The 21,499-nt window shown below is 35.3% G+C and overlaps 1 protein-coding gene across 5 annotated transcripts; it reads left to right on the forward strand.

The window, feature by feature from the left end:
* Positions 1-1,164: 1,164 nt before the first annotated feature.
* On the forward strand, positions 1,165-20,843 carry LOC128187388 (uncharacterized). Of its 5 annotated transcripts, none has more exons than XM_052857835.1 (5): positions 1,165-1,180; positions 3,056-3,841; positions 18,401-18,775; positions 19,914-20,130; positions 20,384-20,843. In XM_052857835.1, the coding sequence occupies exons 2-5, from the start codon at positions 3,395-3,397 to the stop codon at positions 20,560-20,562; spliced, it is 1,218 nt and encodes a 405-aa protein (XP_052713795.1). In that variant the 5' UTR covers positions 1,165-1,180; positions 3,056-3,394; the 3' UTR covers positions 20,563-20,843. The 5 variants fall into 5 exon arrangements, with proteins under 5 accessions (XP_052713795.1, XP_052713794.1, XP_052713793.1 ...); XM_052857834.1 differs by lacking the exon at positions 1,165-1,180 and adding an exon at positions 1,658-1,812; XM_052857833.1 differs by lacking the exon at positions 1,165-1,180 and adding an exon at positions 2,264-2,420.
* Positions 20,844-21,499: the final 656 nt, after the last annotated feature.

The following is a 21,499-nucleotide window of genomic DNA, read 5'->3' on the forward strand; positions in this document are numbered from 1 at the left end:
AGTATACACAGTATATTGTAAATGTTTTATTTATACGGTCATGGTTTTTGCTATATGTTCATCTTTTGTAAACCAATAATTCAGAGAAATGTTCAAAAGTTTAGACAAGGCACACAGAAGAGGATCCGGCGGGGAGCGGATAGTCGTAAAATTGTTGATAAGAGATATACTGAATTCTCGAAATTAAACAATTCTTAACTTTAAAAAATAGTGCTAAGACAAGAATTAATATGGCTATATTGATAGGTAGTAATAATTCACGTTTTCAATATTTTCTCCCTACATGCATAATATTCCAGGGGGTGGGGAATCCCTTCATGACCATCCTTGTGTGTCTTCCTATATTCAAATAAAATTCTTTTGTACAATATTATTGCAACAAAAAATACTACTTCACCATAATTTCATTATCTCCGACATAACTAATGTTGTTGTGATTTCGAATGACTAAAAATCTGACAGACCATGTTTTAGTAATTCACGAGAACACAGCAAATATTTACATTTCTCCACCATTCACAATACATGTTCGTTTATACATGTAGTATCTATGTACGTCTCTACTAGAGTTCAAGTTTCCGCTGCGGAAGAAATCTCAAGCGTCCATTCACTTGTTACGGTACACGATCGTCCGATATACAAAGATGAGTTAGCTCGGTAATAAAAGGCCGCAAAGATTCTTCAATTCCACCCAAATTATTCTTGGAAAATTCCATGGGAGTTTCCATTCACTTGTTTTCTAATACAATCTTGATTTTGGGAGTGCATCACAAGATTTTCAAATTTTATCTATTTTTTTTTAAAAATAACTATCACTTAGATTAACCATACAGGCTCGAGCATATTCGATTTTGAAGTGTCTGCATATATATTGTATTTAAAATATCAAAAGAGTCAAAATGGACCCAACATCTGTCTATAACAATGCCCTCTATTTTAGTGTATAACTACTTGTATTTCCTGTATGTGTGAAGGATAATATGCTTCTTTTAGATCTGTATACAATGGAAACATGAAATCTGAGTAAAACTGTGTACCCGAATGTAACTAATGTGATAAAGAAATTCTATCCACATACAACCCTACCTCATTGTCGGCGAGGCTTGACTTTATTACAGGAATTATATAAGTCTGTGTGACCCTCCACGAGACATAACCTTAATATAAGACAACACCCAAGGTATGGATACATCTCTCTCTCCCTCTCTCTCTCTCTCTCTCTCTCTCTCTCTCTCTCTCTCCAAATATCATTTAATGATTGATTTCTTTTTTGAGTTTGTTATGACAAAATTTTAATAAAGCTTACGAACTTCAGCGATCATTCAATCAGACTTAAATCGATATGTTTATGCATTATATCAAGGTGTTATTGATTTCTGAGAAGAAGAAAAAATAACGTATTGTATCGGCGAATCTCCTGTTGTCTCCGTGTGTCTACTTATAGCACTAGACAGGGGACTAATACTGTTAGAAACTTCAGAATTTCGGATCCGAGTAAACCGCTTATCAAGCTCATCGAAGAAAAATAAACATCCCTAGATTCTAAACAAAGCACGCACCTGCATATTGTGAAAGCTACATAGAAAGCTAGCAATTCTGTTTTGTTTTATCAGCAGCCTGCTTGACAGACATGCTCTTAACAATAGAAAATCTACTTTCTGCTATCACTGGAAAGGTTAACGAAGCAATAAATTGATGTCTTATCCCTGTTTGAGATAGCGGGAGGGACTTTCCTTATATCTCTAGATTATGCGCATTACGGCGAAGGAATCCCAAAAACCTGGGATTAGGGACTGACAAGTGATATAATAGGTATGGATTTTATTTCAACTTTCAGCCCCTAAATTTTGTTCTTTTTCAGAGAAAATGTCAGAAGTGTGGTCGTCAATAGAGCTTTTAATTTAAGTATCTTCTATTCGCTTGTTTGAAAACGGTTTGCAACGTCTTTTGAAAATGAGTTCATTTTGTCGAAGAGGGATTTAGATTTATAATGAAGCTTTTGGTGTTAAACTGTCATCAAACTCCAAATTGGCTATCAATAAGAACTAAAATTCTTTAATTTTCTTTTAAAAAGGTATATAACTCATGCAATAGTGGTTTCTTTCTCCTTATGGCTATGCCCAAGTGCATACATCACGATACAAAATGCATTTATTATATGCTAGTTTGGGGGCTTCGGGCACCATTGTAGTTTATACATCATCCGTTACGAACTTGCTCTATGACATTTTATTCAGCGCTATGTGAATTATGCTGTGATGATATGCGGCCCACAATAAGCAGTGTTACACATAGATATTTGATATGGATTTCACGAATAGCCCGAGCTCAGTATATCGGATACATACAGTTTATGACCTCCTCTACAGCCCAATTTCGTCAGTGTTGTTATCATGGAATGAAAGTTTTACAACACGAAGGTAATTTCGAATTATGTAATCATTTAAATCATATTCACGATCAACTGCGGAAAATAAAAAGGGGGGGGGGGGGTAGAGGGATGTAAAATGTTTGTGTGTGTTTTCAGATATTAAACGAAACATAAATACAATACAGTTGTTCTACAATAGATGTACATGTAGTATGTTACTGTGATGAGTGGTACAGCTCAACGACAATAAGCTGAGTATGTGGTCAATTAGCAGTATTTAGATTGAAACAATTCCTTGAATAGCTTCTGTAGTAAATTATGTCATTATTTGATTTACATTTAAAATCTAAGTCAGAACCCTACTGTACTGTTAGGTTTATCTGAGGTAAGAATGATATCAGGGAGGTGTGTATATATATACCCTCAATCTTTGTCACACTCTATTTGATTTTTGTATTATTTTGTTTTTGTTTTAATTGTTTTAATGCTTGTTAGAGTAAACGTAAACCTCTGTCTATTACATGTACAGTAAGTACATGTATAATTATACAGTGTAAGCAGCTCGATAATTACCACCTGGCTTCTGATCCTCAGGTATCAGGTAGCGCTATAAGACTGTGCTACAGGTGTAGCAGACCGGGAGATCAGCAGTCAATATCAATAATATTTTCATTACCTTTACAGATTACTAAAGAAGGGAGTACTCAAAAGAGCCAGGCTGGGATCGATGCTCTCTCTGCCGTGAGTTATGGCTGGTCCATGTCAGTGGCGGTCCCTTACTCATTGATCTCACGGCTCTTGGACAGTCACAGCTCAAAACCGCAAAACAACGGCTAGCGGAAGGGTGGCTGACAAAATACCTGTGTATGCTAAATGAACGGTTGTTGACATACTACCTGTATATAATAACGTACGGTTGTACTTATGCACGGTTTATGACAAACTCGCATATCGTTCAAACTATGTGATGATCCCAGATTTCCCATTGGACTAACTGACCCGTACTTTCCTGGATCCTCCGGGATGGATTGTAACGAGACGGAACTTCCGTCCTATTTCCCACAGATCCAACCCAACGTCATCATGACGGCGGTTGTCGTCATCCTCTTCGCTTCCGTCAAAACCTTCTACGACAGGGTACGCCACGAAAGGGCGCGTGTGTCTGTGGTGGTCCTTGGGGCGGGACCCATTGGGCTTACAGCAGCCCTCCTGGCCCTGAAAACTAGACGGGTGTCAAAACTGACCATCTACGAAACGATCGACAAGATCGCAAATCTGAAAAAGGACTACCAAATAGCAATCGACCGGAGAAGTGTCTCGTTCCTTCGCAAAGCAGGGGTGGATTTTGACAATTTAGAAGGATGCTGGGACAACAAGTGTTTCTACACCAGGGTGGGGATTTACTTGGAATATATGCTGACAACATTGCGACGCTGTAACAAGAACACGGTCACCAAGTTCTCCTGCAAGGTAAGACAATCTACCTGTATAAAACCACAACCCGGGATACCAATGGGCATACATGTTGTAAAGATATCATTGGGACTTGTTTACCACAATGTTGACATTGATGTTCACACTGTTTGACTTGATTCGTACTGTTAACCAATACCTACTAGTAAGGTATTACACGTTATACTCTGTAAAACGTTTTGTTACACACCAGTCGTTATAACTAACTTAGATTTATGAGTAACCCCATTATTATACCAAATGAATACCTAGATTATACTGCTCGTTAAATATCTGATGGAAAAATAATGAATATTGCATTCATTAGTTGTTCAAAAGGATATTATAGAAAACAGCAATTGGCAAACTTCAAAGGATGTTAATCGTAGTATACATAACATAATTAGTGAGTTATATTGAAATTCAATTCATACCGTATTGAACCTTTTGAATATTTTGTTTAAAAAGATTGTACTCAATTAAAAAATCGTTACCGAACGACAAAAAATTAAGCAAACGACTGTAAAATAAAAGATTCTTTGGTTTTACTATTATCCTCATCTATAATAAAGGAAGTTAAAAATTCACTTTAAAGTCTCCTGATTTGTATTTCTCGTCACAAATTTTATGGGCTTTTTTCCTAAATTTAAAGCAACGATCATTTTATATCTTATATATAGAATTGCACTTAATTTAAAGAAATGATACCTTTATATAAAGAATTGCATGTATTCAGTGTGTGTTCTAATTTCTGTTGACCATCAGTAGAAAATCAAACATGTGTATTAATATTTTAATCACGGGCACTTGTTCCTGTTATGAACGTGCACCCCTATAGGATAATGATAACACACTCATGTCAGTATCACACAATGGGGTTAAACAGCCTATATGGGATTTTAATTCTTTATGAATTTGCCATAGATAATAAAATGTCGATTTTTACTATGAGCGAAAATGGGCATCTCGGTCAATATCTCACTTGCGTTTCAAACCGAGACGAAGCAATATTTGTGAAATAAACACTCTTTGAACACAGTTAATTTGACAGGGTTGACAGGGTTTATTCGCATCAGAGAAATCTAAGAAGGAGACGACCCATGCTGGACGAGCCGCTTCATTTCCATAAAGAAGAATTGAAATGGTCTGGCATTGTTGAATGACAATTCTTATTTATCTCCTTTTAACAAGACAAACATTTCCAAACTGATCAATACTAAAAACGGTTTCTTTTCTGCGTGACTTGTAGTTCAAAACAGTGACAAATTAAATAATATACAATATACACCATTTTATCGTCAGTCCTGAACTTGCCCACTTTGATTTAAAGGAATCATCAACCGCCCATTTCAGTGACAAAACTAGCTAGATGTAGCATCCTATATATTGTGGGCGTACTTAGCGTTCATTGACTAGATATTTAGAATCCTACAATCCATCCAAAAACGGGCACTTTTTTAAAGATTTAGTTCTCCGCGATAAGGACACCATATAAGCCATATTAAAAACTATCAGCAAATATGCGTCGCATTAGTGTAAGTTAATTTACTCTTATACAATTTGAGGAACGATAATAGTCGATCACTCCGGAAAAACAATTGTCTATGCTCGGATTGAGATCCCATATCCACCAGAGAATAATAAATTCTGTATTGGCAGCGAAAATATTCGACACAGTCAAAACAATAACTGGATACCACCGCATTCCAGTTTAAAAGTATGAGAGAGAGAGAGAGAGAGAGAGAGAGAGAGAGAGAGAGAGAGAGAGAGAGAGAGAGAGAGCACCAATAAAATCATTTTTAAAGATTTTATCAAAGAAGACCAAGAAATAAATTAACCGCCTGATATCGCAGTATTTCGAAATTTTGCAGAGGTTGTATTATTTGTTCTTTAACATGATAACAGATATTCTCAATCATCATAAAGTAAAACAACTATCTGAAAGGATTTTGAACACGGTGCATGAAGTAAGTTCTTTTGTTAAATTGTTATCTCTCTCGGAAATAATTTATTTAAAAAAAAACCACGTATCTACCTTACAAGTTTAACACGTCTATTTGAAAGAAATTCTAGACGTCTTAATGAACCTTACAATCGATTTTTTGTTTGATTTTTTAAAATGTGTTTATATGTCATTTATTTATTTGTTTTTCTTTATTTTATTTCATATTTTTGAAGAGGGGATGGCATTTTAAGCTTTCAACAAAGCATACACAGACTGACACATATGTAGCAAGTCATGACTAAACTCTGTTTTATTTGTTATATTTATCTTTTTTCTTATTAATTTATCCGTTTTCTTAAAAAGTTACTGTATATTTTTTTTCTTGTATGACTTTGCATAGAGCCTAATTTAAACGGTGCACATCTTATTATGTCTAGGAAACATGCTAGCATTTTCAATGCGTATACCGGTATATTTGAATCCATTCGATGATGAAAAAAAAATGATATTGAGGAACACGTAAGAAAATAAGATGAAAGCATACATGAATTACAAAACGTCTAGTATTCCGTAATCTAATTTATAAAAGTGCAAGATAGAAGTTTAAATCCTAAACTCGGTCTCTTGCTGCGCTGGTTTATAAATAAAAGATGCACTGAAAGCAAAAAATAAAGAGCTTCTACAACCGTATACCAGAGATGCTACATTCACTAATTAATTATTTTTTTACTGCCCTATACTGTCACGTGACTATGTTATTATGACTAGTATTGAAAGAAAATACCCCAGGTAGCATATTTCTATGATCGAGAGATCTGGTTTCTAATAAACAGTCAATCCTCCTTAAGGATACCTTTCATTTCCCTTAAACAGGCAGCTATGGACGGACATTAATCATCATGCTCGTTTACGAACTCTTAACACGTGTAATGTTACACGAAAGATGCTGCTCTATTCCTTGATCAATCGCCACAACAGGAAGACATATCTGGTCATTGAAATCATCAAGTGAAATGTTTTTTTCGCTCATTTGTTGCGAACTCGTCTTCATACGCTGCACATGTTGTAAAAATTTTACAATAGTTTTCATCTAAAAGGACCAATAATGCGCTGTACACTTTGATCCACACTTAGCAAGACAATTGGAAACTGTGCAAATACTTGGATTCAAAGAAGCTTGTAATTGGTTTTCCCCATGAGACAATCGGTTTTATACAGTGAAGCCCATGCCTGCTGGCAACATCCATTTTATTTATCAATTAAAAGTAATTTACTGAAAATTGCCCAATAACTTACTCTTTTCAGTTTCAAAATTTATCAGTTTGCACTTCTTCATTAATCTCGCGAAGCCATCAAACCGACCGCTCTTTGCTGTTTTGAATTTACTGATAAAAGATACCATTAATTCGCTAAATCTGTAATTTTAAAAGCTTCTCCTCGCTGAGGCTGTTGGGATTCTTTTATTTCAATCGATGTTCTAAAGCCACATTGTGTCCCCTCGAACGTCGGTCCATTTCCTGGTTGGCTTCGCACTGCAGGCATGCAAAAGTTTTTTCCGTCTTAGAGAATTCAAAATACAAAGTTTTTCTGTTTAACTTATTGCAGGGTTCGATTCATTTGCAAATGCAAATAACTTTTCATAAAAGCTTTGCACTTTAATTACAGAAATCGTTAATTGTAACAAAGGGCTGTACACATAGCTATTCGTAACGTAACATCACCTGACGGCTTTACATGTATTAATACCATTGGTCGTTATTGGATTTGATGAAAAACAAAATTACAGTTTCTACGAATATAGGAGAGTGATGATGATTGGTTTCTCTGCAAGATTGGATTCTTTTCAAAAGGCTTGACATTGATTATCTACTATAGGACTCTTCTATCACACTGTACAAAAAGCTACACATGTCAAGTTTAACCTGTCAACCATCTGACATCTTCACTTTCTTTGACGTACATGTAGCATAATCTAATTGTCACATTGTACAGTATGACTTGGTTATAATATAATCTGTGTGACACATTGTACATGATAACTTGGTTATAACCTAACTGTCACATTGTACAGGATAGTTGGGTTATAACCTAACTGTCACATTGTACAGGATAGTTGAGTTATAACCTAACTGTCACATTGTACAGGATAGTTGGGTTGTAACCTAACTGTCACATTGTACAGGATAGCTGGGTTATAACCTACCTGTCACATTGTACAGGATAGCTGGGTTATAACCTAACTGTCACATTGTACAAGATAGCTGAGTAATAACCTAACTGTCACTTTGTACAGGATAGTTGGGTTATAACCTAACTGTCACATTGTACAGAATAGCTGGGTTATAACCTAACTGTCACATTTTACAGAATAGCTTGGTTATAACCTAACTGTCACATTGTACAGGATAGCTTGGTTGTAACTTTACTGTCACATTGTACCGGATAACTTGGTTATAACCTTACTTTAACATTATACAGAATAGCTTGGTTATAACCTAAAGGTCACATTGTACATGATAGCTTGGTTATAACCTTAGTATCACATTGTACAAGATAGCTTTGTTATAACCTTAGTATCACAATGTACAAGATAGCTTGGTTATAACCTTAGTATCACATTGTACAAAATAACTGGATTATAACCTGTCACGTTGTACAGGATGGCTAGGTTTTAACATAACTGACACATTTTACCGGATGACTTAGTTATAACCTAACTGTCACAATGTACAGGATAACTTGATTATAACCTAACTGTTACATTGTACAGAATAGCTTGGTTATAACATAACTGACACATTGTACCAGATAGCTGAGTTATAACCTAACTGTCACAATGTACAGGATAGCTTGGTTATAACCTAGCTGTCACGTTGTACTGAATAACTTGGTTATAACCTAACTGTCACATTGTTCAAGATAGCTTGGTAATAACCTTAGTATCACATTGTACAAGATAACTTGGTTATAACCTTAGTATCACATTGTACTAAATAACTGGATTATAACCTGTCACATTGTACAGGATAGCTGGGTTATAACCTAACTTTCATATTGTACAGGATAACTTGGTTATAACCTAACTGTCACATTGTACAGGATAACTTGGTTATAACCTAATTGTCACAATGTACATGATAGCTTGGTTATAACCTAACTGTTACATTGTACAAGATAACTGGATTATAACCTGTCACATTGTACAGGATGGCTTGGTTATAACCTTACTGTCACATTGGACACGATAGGTTAGTTATAACCTAACTGTCATATTGTACAGGATAACTTGGTTATAACCTAACTGTCACATTGTATAGGATAGCTTGGTTATAACCTAACTGTCACATTGTACTGGATAATTTGGTTATAACCTGTCACATTGTACAGGAATACTTTGGTTTGTTTATAATCTGGTGATTATCGTACTCTACAGAATATACTGGCTATTAAGTAACTAAGTAACTGTCATTTTGAACAGTTACACACGACTACAATTTAACGTTTTATACTTGGCATTTTGGTGATACTGTTGGGAACTTCCCGCTTAGAGTACAGTTTTCGGACCGCAGAGCTTTTGTCAAACGACCTTTATTTTGGTTTTTAATTTTTCTTAGTTTACTTTATATAGAAACATTTTTTGATAATATAATTGCAAATAGCAAATTAAAACAACTATCATTAAAAATTTATCGAGAATTATTCGTGCAGCATGCAGAAATGTGCATCTAGCCTCGAGTTATCGCTCTTACTTCGTGCTGGTCACGAAAATGTATAATTTCAATTAAGAAAAAAAAAAGATCGCGGTTGAAATATAATCTTCAATGAATTACGTGGCTTTTTATAGATCATTATATTCAGGTATATTCAATTCTGTACAATGTGACAGTTAGATATTTATTTTTCATAATCACTGCAGCAAATTCATCTTTTGCTATTGATCCCGAGTCAAAATAATTTAGGGATCTTGCTTTTTTATCTCTCCCACAATGTGTGGATGTTCCGAGATTTTAAGAAATGAAGTGGTAAATAATTAGCTTTTATCACAAATTTTGATTAAAGTAACCATATTGAAAACGTTGATTAGGAGAAATCTCCTGGTCGTATGGAAATCTTTAGTGCATTTGATCAATGTGCTCTCATCAACTGGATTTTTTTTTATCAAACCGGTAATTGTGGAGAATACTACATTAGCGGGATTGATTTTACCGAAGCAAATTTGCCCTTAAATTGTCGTCTATTTGCCAATTTCACTAAGTCTGCAGACAATTAGTTTTCTAAAACTATTTTGGTGAAAATTGAAAGAATAAGGGATAAGGAAGAATCCATGTCTGCATATATATCTGTTCAACACATTCTGAGAGAGAGAGAGAGAGAGAGAGAGAGAGAGAGAGAGAGAGAGAGAGAGAGATGACATGCATGGCAGTCAATTGACAAGGGAGTACGTACTAAATTTCGCATTATTCTAAGGAAGTTTTATTAATACGGACGTCCATGGACTCTAACTTATAATTGTTGATTAATTAACACCTTCATCAATTGCTGTGACAGAATCAATCTAGGGTTTGGATTACCATAAACCGTTACCGATATCACCGGAAAGAAATAGAAAACGGAAGAATACTCTGCGTTTTATCTATTCTGAATGGTGGTTCCCTCGCATTGATCGTGTTCAACAAGGTGTCTTTATGATCGTTGTATTTTACAGTCCGTCAATTCTGAGCTTTCCCAACCCGCCGTATATCACCACGCTGTCCCTAGGATCCCTGGAGCCGGGTCCCCCTATACCTAATGGACCTTGGTCCTTTCAAGTGACGATTTGTGAACGCTCTCGTTATCCCCAATAAATCCTGGGAAATCCTGTTTGGTTGGTAGACAATTTTTTTATCGGTTTTTGTCTGTTATATCGGTTTAATAAAGCAATATTGGAGGCACTACCAGTACAAAGGAAGACTATCATTATCGGGTTTTTGACATCTCCTGAAACTCTATCTACAAATTGTTCGTTGATTCTGCTCTCATCTACGAGGGGTTTCTTTTCTATGATAATCTAAAGTCTAGATGTACTAGTAAGTAGCCTGTTTATACATATCGGAAAACCAGTAAATATACGAGGACCATTGTAACAAGGACGTCTACTGGGGTTCTAAGTTTCTATAATATAGTATGATGATTACAAGACAAAAGAACCTCATAACACCGAAAGATGTACCATCTACCAGTTTCCAATTAGAGCAATCAATTTTTTTCATAGAATTCTTATAATCATTTTGGATGAGTCGTTTATATAAACACCAAGAAAGGTTTAATTTCATTAAGGGAGTCCCTTTCAGTTTGCTTATATAGCTACTTATCACATAAGCTGCTTATGTCTTTACAAAATGACCGAATTCCAGCTCAAAAGTCAAGAAGAGGTAGCAGGGATACCAGGGAAAAATACAATTGTTTCTTGTGGAAGCAGGTGCTTTATATCCGTCCTCTGTAATGCAGAGATATATTTATATTTATTTATTCACCAATCAAGGGCCCTCAGGGGGCATATACATTCTTAAAAAAAAAAAAATAATAATAATATCATGATTATAACAAATAATGAATGAAATACTGCTCACAATGTCCAGGCAACAATATGCAAAATGTTTCATTAATACAATGAAATATATGTATAGGATTTACACATCAGTGAATACAACAGCTATACAGAAACAAAGTGGCCTGAAAACAGAGAGTACCAAGGGACGGTGCCTGCACAGTCGATTAGACTGGTCTACTTGTACTCAAAAGTTTTCAAGCCAGTATGCTTATACATAACCCCCCCCCCCCCCAACCAAAGTAAATACACTGCCTAATAAATCTGTACATATAATTATAACCATTATATTCCACCTTTAAGAATCATTTCACTGAGTTGTACAAGTACTTGTAGATCTTCAGTTGTCATAAGCCAGTAAAATTTTTGGTTATTGTCCATATATTGAAAATTTTTACAAGAGTCATTAGCTAATTTGTACAGAGTATCTCTTAATGCCTTATTATGATTACATGAGAATAAAAAATGTTTTTCATCATCCACTGATTTGACATTACATCTATTACAGTATCTTTCTTGTCGTGGAATGTCTTGATATCGTCCTCTTTCAATATTACATGTAAGTCTATGAGCGGAAATGCGAAAACGAGTTAAATTTCTCCTCTGCTCAAAATTTTTAAGTAATCTTAGGTAGTTCTCTTGGCCAAAATTTTGCTTAAAAGTGCTGTAGCAACTTAGTTTTTTGTCAGCGTGTATAGTGAATTTAGAATTCCATTCTTTAATAAAATATTTAAATAGATAGTCTCTAAGTGCTCTTTTGAATTTTTGTTTTGTTACCGACAGTAAATTGTTTGTGCCATCAATGCTGTTTGTTAAAACATGAATTGAGCCATACCAGGAGGGAGTATTTTGTTGAAACAACTGTTTTGATTCACAATAAGCATTATACAAAAGTGGAAATGATTGACTTTGATTCTCAAGTCTGTACCAATAACTTAACATAGATCTTATGATATCAAAATGTAAGGGAAATCTTCCCAATTCAGATAGAACAGCAAAGTTTGTTGCAGATTTATGTACACCAAGTATCGATTTGCAAAACTTAAGATGCAATTTGTCGCAAAGTGTGCTGGAATAAATTTTGTCCTTTGTACAACCAAAATGAATTTTTTTAGCAAATGGATTAAAATACCCCCAAATTTCTGCTCCGTACATTAAAATAGGTTTAATAGTATGATCAAAAATATGAATTGTGGTTTTGATGTCTGGATTCATAGAAATTAAGTCCTTTTTGAGTTTGAAAAATGATTTTAAGGCTTTTTGATAAAGCTGCTTTTGAGCAAAGGAGAATGAGCCTGAGGAACAAAATGACACACCTAATATATGATGAACATTTTTGTCTATTTTGATACACTCATTACTTGAAACATCGCTTTTAATAACTCATGCATATTGTCGTTCACTGAATTTGATTTTATCAAATTAGATTAAGTACTTGACTATATATGTATAGTCGTGTACTTAAGTTATTTTGATAATTTTCTTTTCCTTTTTATTGGGGGGGGGGGGGGGGTCATAAGTAAAATTGATCACGTCTGCATTTGACAAAAGAGTCAAACTGTAAATTAATGTTATTAAGAATGGAGAAGAACGGATGGAGAAGAATAACTTCCAATCATTATTTGTGTTCTTCTTTGATCTGTTAATTGGCCGGTCTGTTATTCGTTAATTAAATCTTAAATAATTTAAAAGTGACACTGCACGGTTGCCGTACGTGCATGGATTTGTCGCACGTCATCCCAATTGACTGTCAACATGAAATGTGTGTCAACAAAACATGAAGTATCATCTGTGATATCTAAGGAAGAAAATTGTCAGTGACGTCAAAAAACAACCTGGTGTAAAAATATAATGAGCATTGAGAACTGCGTTATCTCTCCGGGAAAGAGTGAGACTGGGCACACGCATTGTGCCATAACTGATGGAATAATTGTCCGTCAAACAGCACTGGTGGATCACTCTCTCCTATCGCTATTTCACTAAGCATATACCGGTGGTATACAGATTAAAGGGTGATAAACACAAACAAGCCCTCAATATTTCAATTTAGTTAAAACCCAGTCGCACGCGAAGTGTTAAAGGATCGGAGCTGTTTAAGTGTTTAGGAATCGAGTGAGACCATGCGCGGATATGGAAGATGAGTCCCCCAGATAGCGAGGCGATACTGTTCACTAGAGGGAATCCAGAGAGGGGCTCCGTACCAAACAGGTAGTCCTCGGGATAGAAGTCCATCCGAGTCCTTTTGGAGCAGATGTCATAGTAAACGAGTGCTATCGATGCGGACTTTACCTATCCATTTTTCAAAAGTAGTGTATTAACTTTCAACGTGGCTCTACAATAATTACATCACATACATGTATATAAGACCGTAATTATCAGGATGGCATTAACGTGCATAATTAAAAGCAATATGGTGTTATTACCTGATCCTCTTACGGCGCTCATCACTCACCACAGAGTCGAGGAGATGCATTACGGCCTGTAGAAGGAAGGGATGACTTGTAATTCGACCATGGAGTCTGTACACGATTACCAACTTCAGCAGAATATGCTGATCACCCTGTTGTTTCTAGCCTTGTTTACGGGGTGGAGGACGTTCTATGACCGAGTCAAACGCTCCCTTCGTCAGGTGACGGTGGTGGTAGTGGGAGGGGGGCCTGTTGGGCTGCTAGCGGCTTTCCTGGCCCTCAGATCGGGCAGGGCCGGCAAGATCGTAATCTTTGAGGAAAAGGACAGGAAGAGCATTCTGAATGGACAATATCAATTGACATTTGATCGACAAAGTGTGGAATTTCTTAGAGAATCGGGAATAGATTTTGACAACATCGAGGGTTGTCGCCATGATAACAACTTTACAACAAAAGTTGGTGTGTTTGTGGAGTTTATTCTGGTCAGGCTGACGACACCTGACAACAACGTCACACTGCGATTCGGCAGTAAGGTAACTTTTTGGTTGCTGCAATCTCGTAAAACCTTTCCTCTGTATAGTCAGTAATCTCTAACTCGGACAAAAGCTCTTTGAATTGTAGATTTTAACCTGTAGTTTTTATCGCCTCTTTAAAAGGTCATAAAATTGTGTCCTTAAATAAATCAGAGAGAGAGAGAGAGAGAGAGAGAGAGAGAGAGAGAGAGAGAGAGAGAGAGAGTTTAGGTTATTAAGAGAGGGCTGTGCACTTCATGCACTGTTAATGCTTACACGTTATATTCTGTGCTTATACCCAATTAACTACGAAACTGGTGCTGTTAGATGTAAATATATTCAATCGTTATATACAATTCATAGTGTATGGTAATCGCTTCTTAATCTTATCGGTTGTACTATAAGATTAAGTAAATCCACAATTACAAGGCCCACTCCTTTTAGATCTTTATTGAATTAAGACCTTCTTTTCTCGCCTATTCTAGATTAAGTTATTAGTTGTAGACATAATTATTAAGTGCTTTTTAAACTTTGGGTTTTATTAAACAAAGAGAAAATGAATGAACAAGTTAATTTCAAACTTTACAATACATTATGTTTCGCCAACATTTGAACGGGTGACATAATAATAAGATTCTGTAATTATTTTCAACAGTTTTCTTAAATTACATAAGAATACATTCAATACACACTTTAGTGAAAACACAAATAATAAATAAATGGAAGACTTCAAAATGCATTGAGTGAAACGTGGTGCAATTCCCACACTGGGCAAACTAAGCCAGCAATTCTACTTGTTGATCGAGCAGCCGTAATGATGGATTTCCTTAATGTGCGGCCCGCGTAATGATGGCTTCGACATGTAAGATGTATATGTCTGTCTTTGATATGGTTCTCAGAAATCTTGTAATTATTTTATGGCATCGTTTTTCTTCATTTGTTGATAGAAACAGAGTTTATTATCAAAGACCTTTGATTCTTTGACGATGCATGTTTGTTTTTGATTGGTGTTGAACAGATCTTGAGAGAGGCCGCGTGCTGTCGTAAAACGATATCTCCATAGCCCTTTGTCACGATTCGTTTGAAAATTATACTCAAATGAATCCTGGACAATTATATATCAAAATATCATAGTCATAAATCATAATAATATTTGTTTCAAATAAAAATAGTGTGTTAGAAGGCGCTAATTCTATACCAGTATGCGCGGTGTAAATTCACTGGTCCTAACTTAATGAATCAATTACTAGCTGAAGCCTGCTGCCTTCTCTCACAGCTTTGACAATAATTGGACCAGTATTTTAATAGAAACAGTCCCTATCTCTAGCCCAGAGACAGCTATACCAGGTTACGTGGCAGAAACAGGCGTTAATTAAGCCTGTTTAATATCCCTGACGCATTGATACGGTCGTTACTTACCATGATTTGACAATTTTCGCCAGTGTCGTTTATAATTCTATTACGATATTTTAATGGACCCGGAGAGATAAAGGGTTTGGAATATAGAGGAGGGGGGGGGGGGGGGGTCGGTTACAATATCATAATTTTCGCACTTTCAGGCGACCATGTAACAGTGTTACAATGTATATATGCTATAGTGACCATGAAGTGACCATACATCAATCTGAAGAACACCAGTCTTTATAAACTAATCATTTAATTATGATATTTTATACTTTCAAAATACTTGAAATTCAAAGTAAAAAGCAGGTATTCACATTGGGAACTATCATGCACGCAGGGAAACTGAATTTTACGAATCCGGGTTTTTTTTGGGAGGGGGCGCTGAGGAGGAAAATTCTCCAGTTTTCTTCTTTCACCTCTGTTCACCTTCAAAGAACGCAGCTCATTGTGTATCAAACTGTTTGACATCTCTTTGAAATGGAAACAGATTTCACGTTACAATTGAATTTGATAGAAGACGGGTCGGAATGATGATAATAATGATAATACACCGACCTTTTTATCGATAAGATACGAAGATATGATTTGAATGATAAACAGACTTGTAGGTACGGTGAAGTCTGGCACATAAAACAAGCTGTTATAATAAGGAACAGTATTTGGGGAATGATTAAGTCCACCGGACAATAGGGATTAAGCGGACATTCCATGTTCCACTCACAGTTAAAAAACATAAACACAAGAAATCTAAAATATTGGAAATTAATATGTTTTTACGAACTCATGGCATTAAAGTCTTTAATTTCGACCTATACAAAGCCACATGTACATGTATCCTTTAAATCATCCATATAAGGTAGTCTCTATTTGAAAATTATTTTGGATATATGGATAAAATAAAATTCAAATCTTTTTCAAAGGATGTAATTTTGCATTGAATGCTCTTGCGAGGATATGGTTTCATTTCTTTATCGATTGTTTAATTTTCATCGCAACGAATTGTCATGCAAATTAAATTACACCTCGTTTCTGCATGGTGTAACATGTGAGTGCTCTCTCGTCATAACATTTCAGGCTCTTTATTCCCAAATCACTAGCATAAATTTTAATACACTAAATGTACAGATTTACACAATGAAATCAATGGAATTTTCACAGGTTAGTTTTCTCGGTAAAAGCTTTTGCGCTTTTAGTGTGCGCCTAATCGCGCAGGCATGTGTTCACATCAAATCATGGGCCGATCTGACCACAATATTGATTTTATAACGATGATCAATTCAATCATTAACAATTCTGCTCACACATTTACTGACTATAAAATGGGTTTTGGAATTAAAGACCCGACAACATGCCGTTTTCCCCAATATATACGCAAGTTTGATGTAGCTTTTTATATATAAGGATTTGTTTAATTAAGCATGAATTCTGCAGTCTTGCTTTAAAGTGAAAAAAAAAACCTGATAAAAACTTTTACGTAGATATGTACATGTATGTAAAAAAAATGTATAAATTACGTTTTCTAAAATTCGTGTAAACACTAGAAATCTAGTGCAATTGCATACTAAATTGCTCGAATTTAACCAATTGTAAGGCCTGTAGCTGGTGAGGGATTTTGTCCAGTCCATGAGTTTTCCTGTCTTCAAAACGTCCTTAAAGAAGATGGGTGGGTAAAGCGTGTAAACTGCCTATATAAGTACGGATAAAATACTCTAAAATTAAAAGATTAACTAATCTGATAATTTTTTGAAAAATCCTTCAAAACAAAACAATTTCATATAACATCGATCTGTAACCCTTAAATATTTCTATTATATGAATTCCGTTGATTCAAACTAACATATGCGTATCAAACCATCCAAAAAGTGTCATTTTTTAGAACTTTAATGTCTTTTCTTCTATAAACTGGGGCTATGCTCAATATTTTTTGTCATAGTCTAAATAAGTTCTAATGGAAAACAAACCGATTTCAATCAACAAAATCATGGAGATGACCCACTATATATTAAGAATATCATATTGTATCCAAACAATTGAACATTTTAGAAAAATAACACAAGTCCATAAATTCGTGGCCAATGTTGTATATTGCACAATTCTTTGTGTCTGAAATGGCTCAGTGGTTAGAGTACCAGACTTAAGGTAACCTTATAGAACTAGGCTTTTTAGATTGTGGGTTTAATACCACCAAAACTTAAGGCAATATTTTTTTTTCTAGTCATTTGTTAGAATACCCAAAACTGGATGTAGTTAAAAATCCCCTTTTGTAAACTTTTATCAAAATGTTTTCAAATAGGTTTATTTGGAAATATATAAATTTGAAAATGTATTTTACGACTGAACCAAATGGACATTTGCGCTATCTAATTCACCCATCTTCTTTCAAGAGGTAGTTTAAGGAGGGCAACAAATAAACCATCAGTCTTTAAAACTTTAGACACGTTATACATGTAGGTTCTGATATTTAAACGTAAAAATTTGAATATTTTACTATACATGTATCTTTATACAAAGCTCTTCTTTTTAAGGAGTTTGATATAGTCTAAAAATGGCAACGACCATCCAGCTGTTGAACAGTTTTAGTGGCGTTCGAATTAGCGTCGACGTCAAAATTTCAAAATGTTTTCATTTTGACGCAATGTCTTCCTCGCGCAAGTACGTAGATGATTCAATGTATATTAAAAGATATATAGTTAATGAGTACGATTTTTCTTGTGGTTTCAGTTTGACAAAGAGACATGCAAAGAACTGGATGGAATTCAAGGGCGATTACTTGTCATAGCGTGCGACGGAAGGAATGGACAAGCATCGCGATTGCTGGGATTGGACGAATTCTCAGAGCAGCACTCTTGTAATGCTTACGGTGCTATAGCCGCCATTGAACGCACAGAGGCGCGGGATGTTCCTACGCCAGAAAAAAGAGTCCATAATTTGACATTTGATTTATCAGCTTATGGAGCATATCATTCTGACAATGATTGCTCTCCAGGGTTTAGTCTGAAGGTTTTCGGCAACAGCAAACATCGATTTATATCACTAGCCATTTCAAAGTGCGAATCATCCGTGGTCAAAGCTCTCAGGACAATTCTCGATCGATCGGTAAGTGTCGATTATCGATGATCAGCCAGAGACGGGTTGGTAATAGGTAGACACGATCTCACACTTTGTCCGTATGTCTGGCTGTTTATGTATGTTTTCGTCTGGTCTCTTTAATTCTTTCGTGTTGTAACATTTCAAAAAAAAAAATGATTGATTTGCATTGATATTTAAAATTCTAACTAAAATCTAGTTGACAAATTTTAGTTTTTAGGATCTTGGCCTTGACCCTTTTCTTTAAGAGGCAGAAAAAATGGTCGTCTTTCTATTTAATTGTTTTGTTGTGTACTAGTATCAGTGCTCCCGTCTTTTTATAATAGTTGACAAGTGTCATATCTAAGTGAAGAATCTTAGTACCACTACAGATAAATATTTGACTAAACATGCACTTAAAGTATCACCCGTTCTCAATCTCTTTACGATCAGCAAAATTCAGCGATTTTTATTTATTTTTAGATAACGCTTTTGCTACAAACTTAGAAAGAAGCGGACATGTTGATATTAATTTTATACCCTGGAAGTGATGTTCAACAACGTTTGACTTAAACCATAACGTTATGCATTTATGACTTTTTTATATTGAAAAACTGAAACTATGAAACTTGTTACCAAGTTTTATAGATAAGTAATTTATGTTCAATTTTTTTAGTACAAGTTTCATTTAGCAGTTAAATTGTTTGCAATCATTTAAAACACGATTTAGATATTACATTCCGACTAAAAACTCTTTAAGCACTACCCTCGGAATTCAAAGCGTTTTACATTCGCTTACATGCGATTGAGATTTGGCGAGATTCTCGCTTTTTGCGTCAGTTTCAATGCATTAACAGATCGTAAAGCGCTATTTTTAGTATTAGATGCATCCGTTGCGATGTTCAATACAGTCAATTCTCATTTGGAAAAGATATTATTATGCAATTGGCTTTATCTTAGTTTTGCATGGGTGAAAACAGACAGTGTAAGATAAAATTGCGACGTGCAATCTATTTTCTGACGTACATGTAGAAGCTATCATCTTCCCAGTATTTTGCACATTGTTTTTTTGTTCGTTAATTTCGATACAAAAGTTGTAAAGAATAGCCAATCGAACTAAAGTTTATTACCGTTGACAAAGGCGTGTTTATATCTTTCTATTTTACAGATGATGAGGAACATTTTCATGAAGTGCTTCAACCTTTATAAAATGGGGTATGAGCAGTCGCTGAGCGAGTCTTACGCATTGAACCACATGAAGTTCAGTCCTCGTCTGTTTGAGATCAAACTGTCCCAGAGGTGTGAGACGGTGGCCTACTTCCACGACTGTGATACATTTGTGTTGGCGGAGGGGGAGGCGGCTCTCTCCTTTAACTTCCACACAGGTATACAATTTGAACTCCATCGTGTATTTTATCAAAGATTTTCCAGTGGCTCTTGGTCTATTCATGATTAGTTTGAGCTTGGGGAATAAAATCTTACCAACAAGCTGAATAAAAACCAAGATAACATGTTTTACATCAGTGGATTGCGCTAGCGGTTGTTTTTGGGTATAAAATTAATTTGATGTGCATAATTGTGATACATTCTAGATAAAAAAAAATTCCAACAATAATTTATTCAATCTGTTATTTTCAGGGCTTGACATCAATCCGGCCATACGCGGCCTAATGTCTCTATCAAAGTTCATAGAAATGATCACCTTAGCCGAATCGGAACATTCCATATCGAACGCACTCCTCTTCAAGATGAAGCACAATGAGTTTGTTTGTAAAGACCTTATACGCAACGGACTGCGGGAATACATGTTTTCGTGAAGAGTTCCCATCTCTTGGCCTCATCCCACCCTTCCCGACAAGCTGTAGCGGAAGCAGTATTTATAGATACACCAGCATCCGATCCACGTGACGGATTAAGGACGGTAGCCGTCTGACTGAAGGGAACCAGTCAAATAGTACATTCCTGAGAACTAGTCAGAGGATCAGAATATTTATTGTAAACCTATTTGTTGTCATGATTTATTTACAAAATTATTCTAACAGAGCTACTAGATATTTTTATTACGAAAAAAAAATAAATTATAAAAAAAATTCGTTAATTTAGTCTTTGGTATTTCATATTTAACTGTGAAAAATTATATCACATTCGGGATTTGGTTTAACCCAAAACTAGCATACTCATTTGACTCTGGACAGTAGTTAAAGCTACATGCACAGTTAATAGTACTTAACCATTTTACTACAAGCATATAAGAGTGGGTTAAACGGGGAAAAATAAATACGCCTGCATTTCTCCTCCGGTGTGTAAATATTGATCAACTGCAAAACTGACTGTATAAACTGCCTATAAAACAGATTTTATTATGGGACCCCTCTTCATTATTTATAAAATATAATGATTTTTTTAAACTTCTAAAATATCATAAATATATTTACATCCACTAAGTATGATTCCTTCTATCTCTTTGGGAAAATGATTGCAATTCACAGTTCTATGGAAACTGCGTTGTGTGATAGTACTGAAATCTACACGCCCCAGTTCTAACCAGTTTATTGAGCAGTCGAAACTTTCAAACCATGGACAACAAAATAATCATAATGTCTGACTCAATTTCCCAAATAAGACGACAGAGTTATTGGTATAGGGTATTCATTTTTATTATGACAAAAATTTACAACGTCAAGTGCCTGTGAATCAGAATCTAACGTACTGGTATACATTAACAATGATTTAGTTAAATTTTACTTACTTTTT

This window comes from Crassostrea angulata, chromosome 6 (genome assembly GCF_025612915.1).
Source record: "Crassostrea angulata isolate pt1a10 chromosome 6, ASM2561291v2, whole genome shotgun sequence".
Classification (NCBI taxonomy): Eukaryota; Metazoa; Mollusca; class Bivalvia; order Ostreida; family Ostreidae; genus Magallana; species Magallana angulata.

What these genes read in the sequence shown, in the direction of transcription:
- LOC128187388 (XM_052857835.1), top strand. Translation starts at nt 3,395, where the DNA reads ATGGATTGTAACGAGACGGAACTTCCGTCCTATTTCCCACAGATCCAA. An exon ending in TCACCAAGTTCTCCTGCAAG is followed by an intron (nt 3,842 to 18,400) that starts GTAAGACAATCT and finishes TTGTGGTTTCAG; the next exon opens with TTTGACAAAGAGACATGCAA. An exon ending in CTCCTTTAACTTCCACACAG is followed by an intron (nt 20,131 to 20,383) that starts GTATACAATTTG and finishes TGTTATTTTCAG; the next exon opens with GGCTTGACATCAATCCGGCC.